The sequence below is a fragment of the Cardiocondyla obscurior genome, linkage group LG08 (assembly GCF_019399895.1).
Source record: "Cardiocondyla obscurior isolate alpha-2009 linkage group LG08, Cobs3.1, whole genome shotgun sequence".
In the NCBI taxonomy this organism is placed as follows: Eukaryota; Metazoa; Arthropoda; class Insecta; order Hymenoptera; family Formicidae; genus Cardiocondyla; species Cardiocondyla obscurior.
In genome coordinates, this window is record NC_091871.1 from 221,647 (window position 1) to 231,199 (window position 9,553).

The following is a 9,553-nucleotide window of genomic DNA, read 5'->3' on the forward strand; positions in this document are numbered from 1 at the left end:
TTGAGGCGATTGTGTAGCGGTAAGGATATGCCAAATATTATTTTCTTTACAAAATGTTTCAAATTCGCTTGAAGTAAAAGCTGTCCCTCTGTCGGATATTATGATACGCGGTCTACTATAATTACAGAAATGTGTTTGTAGTTGACTTATTACTTCTTGAGTCGCGGTGGTCTTAGTCGGATACAATTTAACAAATTTCGTAAATGCGTCAATAACTACTAACATATATCGCTTAGCTAATCGCTCTTTATCTATCGGACCGTAATGGTCGATATGATATACGTCAAAGGGGGTTTCACTCTTAGGGATACAATGTAAATTTCCTTCCTTTTTTCCGTCGGCAGGAGAATATGCAATGCATTTTAAACAATTTAAAATATAATTCTTAATTTTTTCTTTCATATTTGGAAACCAATAGCTTTTAGATATATTATCATAGGTTTTTTCTACTGCTAAATGTCCCATATGATCGTGATATTTTTGCATTATATGTATCTCCATCGCATGTGGTACATAAAACAATAAATCTTTGTTACGTTTTCTGAATATGATTCCGTTTCGCATTTCAAAGACCGAGTCTTCCGTTTTTTGTAATACATCTTTTAATTCGCATAATTTGGCGTCTCGACTTTGACTAAGAGCAAGGTTTAATTCGAACGGATTATCGGTGATTACCATTATTTCGTGTGGCAATCGACTTAACGCATCTGCATGTCCCATTCGTTTTCCGGGTTTATGCTCGGTTGTATAATCATAATTCATTAATTCTAACACCCATCGACTTATTCGAGGATTTATTTCCTTTTTCTTAATTGCTAAGGCTAACGCGTTACAATCCGTAACTATCTTAAATTTAATTCCATTTAAGTAAACTCTAAATCGTCGCAGGGCATATATTATACATAACATTTCCAATTCAAAACTATGATATTTACTTTCTGCGTCTGTAGTTCGTTTTGAGAAAAAGAAGACTGGATGAAAATATTTGTCTTTACCTTGTTGCATTAATACTGCCCCGAAACCGCTCGTACTCGCGTCGCAGTGTAGCTCTGTTTCGCTATTTGGATTGTATATTGCTAATACAGGTGCCTGTGTTAATTTAATCTTTGATCCCTCGTATGCTTTTAATTCACGCGGTCCGAAGGTAAATGTCACATTTTTACGTAATAATTCGTACAGTGGCTTAGCAATTAACGAGAAGGATTGAATAAATTTTCTAAAATAGGAACATAAAGCGACAAAACTATGTACCTCCTTAATATTACGTGGTACTGGAATTCTTTTTACGGATTCTACTCCTGCCTTAGTTGGTTTTACTCCGGTGCCTGTAATCAAATACCCGACAAATTCTATTTCTGTTTGGAGGAAAATACACTTATCGATTCTTAATTCGAGTTTATTTGCTACAAATAATCTAAACACCTGTCGCAATATATTTAAATGTTGCTCAATTGTTTCCGATATTACTAAAATATCATCCATATAAACTATCACCTTCGATTCTCGAATGAGATTAGACAATATTTGATTAATATAACGCTGAAAACGGGAGGGGGCTACTTTTAAACCAAACGGCATACGCAAAAATTCAAATTGCCCTAACGGCGTTACAAACGCGGTATATTTTACTGAATCTTTAGACATTTTAATGTGGTAAAATCCGTATTTCAAGTCTAACTTTGTAAAGTATTTTTTGTTATACAATGAATCTATCAAATCCTCTATGTTTGGCAATGGATAATTATCCTTAATCAATAGTTTGTTTAATTCGCGAAAATCTACACATAGTCGTATATCTCCTGTTTTTTTACGTACTAACACAACCGGAGATGCATATTCCGATTCGCTTGGGCGTATAATTTTTTTCTCAACTAATGAATCTAATAATACTCGAAGCTCCCTTTTTTCTGCATAAGAAGGCCGGTTTGAAGGAAAGTTAAATGGCTTATTCTCTCGTAATTTTAAACAAAGTTCCGCGTCAATCTTTGGTTTTTCTGGCCTATCGGGTTTTACATATTCATTTTCAAATAGTTTCTTAACGGATACTTGTATTTCGGGACTTATTTTTTGATTAATGTTTATTGTTTTTTTTATATCACAATTTACTTCGTCTATGGATATTTGCAATATTTCCTTTATCACTTCATCTTCTGAAATTTTGCCATCTGACTTTTCTTTTCCAAAAAATTGTATTAGCAGGTCTCGACCGATTACAACTGATGCCTTCATTGAACGTTCTGTAACAACCATTATTATTACATACTTTGCTTCTTTCCGGTTTAACATCACATTTGCTTTTACTTCTCCTTTTATTTGTAGTTTACTATTATTTAATCCGCAATACATATTTTTATCCGACGAAACAGGTCTTACAAATTTTGGTGGCACGAGAGTTTCTTTAATAAAACTTATAGGACTACCGGTATCTAATAACGTATCGAGTTCTAGAGAAATCTTCATATCATTTGCTTTGTCTACAAGTTCATAACTTACTTTTCTATGAAAGTCCTTAATCTCGCTATTAGACACGCTATTAATAATTTCGCTTCTCTCGCCATTTGACATGCCGTCGCTTTCCTCGTCTTCTCTGGTGGTTGACACGCTGTTAACTTCTTTCTTCGGGCGTCCTTTTATCGGGCAGTCCTTGGCTCGGTGACCCATCTGGTAACACTTGAAGCAAGCTCCTCTTTCTCGCTTAGGCATCGGACACTTGTTTGCCATATGACCTTCCGCGTTGCAATTATAGCACCGCACTTCTGTTTTCACATTCACTTCACCACTACTTTTCTTATATGCACCCGTTATTTTGCCTGTTATCTTGGTCGCCCCTTTTTCCATTTTTTGTTGAGTTTTATGTTCTGTAGGCAGCGAGATGTTTTCCATTCCGTGTAGCATTGCTTCTTTATCCACGAATCGCAGCATCATTGCCTGTCGTCTGATGGAGTCATCTGGAATCCCCTCAATGATGTAATCTACCATCTCCTCTTCGCTTATCGGAACCTTATTGGCAAGAATAACTTTCTTGTGATAATACTCGGCAAACGTTTCGCCATAATTCCATTTTTTTTTTTCGAATTCTCTTCGTAGGGTCAACTTCTTTTCCCGCTGATCATACATTATCTCCATACGTCCTAACAGGTCCTGAAGAGTTATAGAAAGGTGCTCCGGTACCGAATGGAACCACTCGATTGCATCTCCTTCTAGTTTTGCTCCTATCAGTAGCTTTGTCATGCCGTCGTCCAGTTGGTACGTTCGCTTTACCAACGTCAACTGCTCTTTCCATTTCTGAAAAGTTCCGTATTTTCCACTGAAGGCCGGTAACAGTTCCTTCAAACTAGTCAAACTAATCTTGTAGGTTGACGCACTGAAGCTTTCGTTTTGCGATACTTGTGTCAAAACGCGTAACTGCTCATTTTCTCTTCGCATAACATCCAATTCTCGAGCCATCAAAGATCGTTCTCTTTTCGCTAACTCATTTTCCCTTCTGAGCATTTCTTCTCTACCAGGTGGATTTTCCTGGTCGTCTGCTGCCCCACTCGGACTCGAGGTTTCACTTCGCTCTTCTTCCGACGCATCTACCTCCGTTGAATCAAGATCTATGATCCATTGTCCTGACGGATCCGCTTCTTGAAGCCTCTTGATTAACTCATTTTTAATGCCTGTTGTAGCCAGGTTTAGCTCACGCAGCTTATCCTTTAATGTCGTAACAGTGAATGTACTAGGATCTCTCATAACGATTCCTTGACTCATACAATTCACAGTTCCAACTCACGCTTTCGCGCACAACTTATTCACTTTGAACTTATTTCGATCTCCTTTTGAGATATTCGAAATCACTTCTCCTCGTTTTTACCTGAGGAATTCGGAGTCTCGATCCCACTTCTGATTTTGTAAGGGATTCAGATAAATTGTAAAGTAAAATTGATTTGGAAACGCTTCAAAAAAGAATTTATTGATTAGAGCGGACCTCCGCTCAGTTACAACGATGAGGCGAGACTGCTCGTTTGTCGCAACATACACCGCTAGCTTTTGCACCAAGGCCAAGTTAGGGGATTTTGCACAAGGAGATAGGAGTACGCCGAATTAAATTAATATGATATGATATTTCGCTACGTGATACTGATTAAATTGCTACTAAGAATTCTAACTTCTATTATTACTACAAACGCGAGTGAGAACGATAATTTTTTTATCAGTATAAAACAATTTGGATCGAGATGAGTTCTTCAACCGTCGAGCGATCAGTTCCTTGCAACCAGGCATCGGTAACTGATCGTCGCCAATTAACAAGTTACAAAAAAAATGTAAGTATCTTTTCTGATATTATTTTTAATATCTTTTCTGATATTATTTTTAATATCTTTTTTAAAAAAAATTTCCGATTAATATAAAATATTTTTTCAGATGATTTCCAACATCAATATAAGGCAACTTACCCGCTGGCCGCACGAAGTACGCGTGATACGCGTACAATCACCCACGCTATTTTGGGTAAAGTTAACAAACGGAGAGAAGGCTCATTTGGAGATGCTTGAACAATTGACTGCACATATGAGGATTGCAGCAGCCAACCTCATGCTGTTACCACATAAAGTTACAGTGGGAACCCTTGTTGCTATCCGAGAAGGTTTAAAGTGGCAAAGAGGAATCATCGATGATGTTAGTGCTACGTCGATTACGGTACATCTTCGCGACTGGGCTCGCAAAACCTGTAGACTACCTTATGAGTGTTTCCGACTGGACGAACGATTCTGTGAATTAAAGTGGCAAGCGATACCGTGTGTTCTAGACGGAATCTTGCCTCGGCGAGCCCAGATATGGACGGAGCAAGAGATCACACTCGCTAAAATAATCATGGAAAAAGCGCGGGGGTGGATTACCGTCAATGATATTCTCTCTGGCGATGCGGCTCTTGTTTCGTTAATTAGAGTCGGGCAAACAGAAAATGTGGACCCGGTAGATATGTCAACTTTATTCATACACCTGGGTATTGCAAGAAATTTCATCATGTGGATCGATACGCCGGCTGAATGAATTACACCGAAAGGGCCTTAAGTCCGTTCGTATATCCGCTTCTTTAAGCATCATTCATTGTGCATTTACGAACACACATATGGAAGCGGATAGAAACGCAGCACGTGATTTTCAGTCGGTCGCTCGTCAGTCGGTCGCTCGCCAGTCGAGGAGTACACATCTTAAAATTGCTAGTATTGTTTTTATTGCTTCTGTTGTTTTTATTGCTTATGTTGTTTTTATTATTGCTGTTGTCGTTTTTGCTGTTGTCGTTTTTGCTTGTATTGTTTTTTGGCTTTTGTTTTTTTGGCAAGACCTGTTTTAAATTAAAACAAAAAATTTTTGCAACATCCTACTTTAAAAATGAGTTGCAGAGATTATTTGATGAAGATCTGCGCCAGGAGTGACTGCAAGATGTTCCACGAGGTCCGGCGGTGTACAAAGTCGGTGTGCCTGTCAGGAACGACGTGCAAATTCGTCCACCTCAACCAGGATGAGGTGGATGAAATTAATCATCATCATGTGCGGCCGATGACGGAAACGGCGTTTTGCGAACTAAAACGCCTAGCGTACCTGTTACGCAAAACGTACCCGCCGGATCAGAGGCCTCACACGTGCACAAAGAATTTACTCGGAGAGTGCATGTGGGAGTGCCTCTCTTGCGAGAATGGAACATTTCCCAGTAAGTTTTTTTTATTTAATTTTTTTTTTTTTTTTTTTTTTTTAATTTTTAATTTTTTAATTTATATTTTTAAAAATTTACAGAGGATAACACGCCGAGATGCAACTTCTGTCAGGTGCAGCATTTCAAAGGGATCCAGGCCCTAATTTGCGGTCACTCCTTTTGCACACCGTGCATGAAAGTGATACCATTTGCCATGCAGGGCCAAGTGCCCAAACATCTCTGCACGGTGTGCAAACAGTGGAAGGTGCAGATCAATCTATGTAAGTATATTTGAAATAAATTTTAATTATTTAAATACATTTTATTTTATACCCTGTTAATAATTTCTTTTTTTGTTTCAGACACTGACTAAGGACTCCAAAATTAATTTATAAGTTTAGGTTAAGTTAAGTTTAAGTTTTATTTTTATTATTTTCATTTTTGTATATTTTTTTCATTTTTCATTTTTATTTTTCTTAATACACCTTTAGTTTATAAGTTTAGGTTAAGTTTTATTTAATATTTTATTTTTATTATTTTTGTATTTGTATTCTTTTTATATATTCATTTTTTATATTTTATATTATATTCATTTTTTGTATATTTTTTCATTTTTCATTTTTATTTTTCTTAATACACCTTTAGTTTATAAGTTTAGGTTAAGTTTTATTTAATATTTTATTTTTATTATTTTTGTATTCTTTTTTATATATTCATTTTTGTATATTTTTAAGTAATTGTACAAGTTTATTAGTTGTAAGTTTTTAATAATTAAAAATACATAAGAAATAAAATATGTTTTAATATAATATTTTCTATCTTATTTAATACCAAAAAATTATCATACAAACATAAAAAATTCAATTAAATTAAAAATTAAATTAAAAATAATACAAGTATAAAAAAAACATAATCATAAAAATACATAAAATTACATTAAAAATTACATTAAAAATTACATTAAAAATTACATTAAAAATACCTTTAAAATTACATTACATACAATCAACGCAAAAACGACAGAAGCAAAACAACATAAGTAAAACAACATAAGCAAAAAAAAATACAATATACGCAAAAACAACATAAGCTAATGCAACTGCTCATAGCTGGCGACGGATCGGCATACCGGGCACACAACCGTAAGCATAGTGTACGGACGCGGGGGGCCTTTGGCACTTTAGGGCACACGTGTAGCAATACACGTGCCCGCAACTGGACGCCCCGAACGTGTCTAACACAATTTCGCCGCAGCACACTATGCATTCCAGTTTTTCGTCGTGCCCGATATGCCGACGTTGGCAGTCCGTCCTGTTGCACCTGCCGGCCTTGTAGTCCCCGCAGATGATGGAATTCTGCAGGGTGCGTCCAACTTCGTAGCGTAATTTCGCTGACGTCAATCCGGTGGCCTCGTAACGAGCCTGCTCCACACTCGTTACATGCAGGAATCTGCATTGCGCGTTTGTGCACTTCTTATTTTGGTAATTGAAACAATACCTGTAAGGGTGCACAAACGCGCAAAAACTGTTCGAGCAGGCTCCTCGCTGGAAGTCGCGGCAGAGCTGTTGTTTTTGAGCTAAAAACATAAAAATACATATTATATCATTTTATAACAGATTAAATTATTTTTCTAAATTGTATTATAAATTCTATTATAATACATACCTGGTTCCCCAAAATATGCCATTTTTTACTATAAGTACTATAAATACTTTCTTCACTGTCAAAAACTTTCTTCAAAAGAGCTCCTGCACCAACGGATGTGAGACTGAGAGTGAGGCATGGTCACATCGTCGTCGTCGTCGTCGTCGTCGTCGTTGTCGTCGTTCTCATCAATAAACAAAGAAAATAGACGCCGGGCCAACGAAAACGAAACGTGATACAAAAGATTCCAGACGCCAAAGATTTTTGTCGCATAGGCGTGTAGAAAGAATCGTCCATATCTAACGAAGGCATCTTGAAACGATTACTAGAAAAGCATGAACGACACTTGACCAAGAAAAACGCAAAAAGATTTTTACAACGTTTGAAGCCCATACAAACGCAAAAGATTTTTGACCACACGGGTATATAGAAAAGAATCTAGCGATAGCATGTTACGCATCTGCAAACGATAACTAAAGAATGCGAGTGAGAGCGTGAAAGGGTGTGAGCGAGAGCGCGAATGGCACTTGAACGAGAAAATACAATTTTATATTTTAACGATATTATCTTATACAATCGATATAATGCGAGCAACGATGACGACGACAACGACGACGATGATGATGATTGCAATGAAAACGTCGGTGACGTTGGCTTTACGCAAAATTGTCCTTCTGTAATATTAAAATTTTACAGCTACTATTCGTACGAATAAAAATATTTTTATTTTATTTATCTTTATACTTACCCATTTACGGATTACATGAATCGCACAGCTCTTCGATGATTGTCTTGGGCAAGGAATCAATACCACATGAGCGATTGATAAACACGACATGAGCGATTGATAAACACGACATTAGCGAACCTATTAAAATTTTTTCTTATCGTAAGAATAATAAGAAGAGGAAAATACACTCGAGCCGACAGTTGTGCATCCTCATAGTGTCAACTTTTGTTTAATATTATATTTCAAAGCGGCATACTACGCATGAAAACTACGAGTCGTAGTCGATGGTGACAAACGCGTGAACGAGAACGAGAGGGAACGATAGGCGGCGCGAACAAGTGCGAGCGAAAGGCAACGATGGGCGCGCGATCCTTTGCGATCCGCCGCCCGCCGCTCGCCGCCGACGCCTTGACTAAGACTCGCGTGAAAAATGGGTAATATATTTTAAACGCATATTCATAAAATAAATATATAATTTTGTAATCGGCACGTATCATTTTTAATCGCTTCTATTCCATCCTTCATTTTATTATAATTGTGAGTCCGCCCTCGTTCGTATGCAACATACGTATCTGAGTGAGAGAGAAACCAGATAATAAGGAGGAGCGATTAGCCGGGGGTGTACGTGCAGCGTCACCCGCATTCGAATCGTATGAGCGTGTACTAAATTGTTTATAAACAATAGGCGGCGCGAACGGGTGCGAGCGAGTCGTAGTCGATGGTGACGAACGCGTGAACGAGAGCGAGCGAGAGGGAACGATAGGCGGCGCGAACGGGTGCGAGCGAGACGGAACGATGGGCGCGCGATCCTTTGCGATCCGCCGCCGCCCCGCCGCTCGCCGCCGCCGACGCCATGACTAAGACTCGCGTGATCACCCCCAACACCCACCCCCACCCCTTTACCCCTAAAAATAAGACACCCCCTTTCCCTTTTGAAAAAATTCCAACCCTTTGAAATTCGCGATGCCGCAGGAAAATACCGCGGCGCGATCACGCACTTATTTATTTTTTAAAAATATCAAATTACGTAATTAAAATATCAAATTTCATAACTTTTATGTTATTGTTATATTTGTAAACAATCGATTCCGAGAATCGCAGACAAAGGAGCGATTCCTGGAAAAACACCCCTCCCCGCGTGACGTCATTACCCCTCGCCCTAGGTCACACGGACACACTAACACGAATTGGTCCAGAACCGGCCTATACCCATCTACTACTCTTGACGCATCAGACTTGTACAGTCAGTTCCGTAACAAGAGGATACATTTTATATTTTAATTGTCAGTACTCTCAAGTTTAGTCCATGTGACATTTACTGTCATGACTTTTGACGCATCAGACTTGTACAGTCAGTTCCGTAACAAGAGGATACATTTTATATTTTTATTGTCAGTACTTTCAGGTTTGGTGCATCTGACATTTACTGTCATCACTCTTGACGCATCAGACTTGTACAGTCAGTTTCGTCATAGGAAATACATTTTTTTCTGTTATTATTT

At 37.9% G+C, this 9,553-nt stretch overlaps 1 protein-coding gene across 1 annotated transcript; it reads right to left on the reverse strand.

Moving 5' to 3' along the window:
• Window positions 1–6,505: 6,505 nt before the first annotated feature.
• LOC139105004 (zinc finger CCCH domain-containing protein 10-like) lies at window positions 6,506–7,398 on the reverse strand. The gene is made up of 2 exons (XM_070660824.1): window positions 7,343–7,398; window positions 6,506–7,253 (listed from the first exon to the last, which is right to left on the reverse strand). Exons 1-2 carry the CDS (start codon window positions 7,362–7,364, stop codon window positions 6,781–6,783), a joined length of 495 nt encoding a protein of 164 aa, XP_070516925.1. The 5' UTR covers window positions 7,365–7,398; the 3' UTR covers window positions 6,506–6,780.
• Window positions 7,399–9,553: the final 2,155 nt, after the last annotated feature.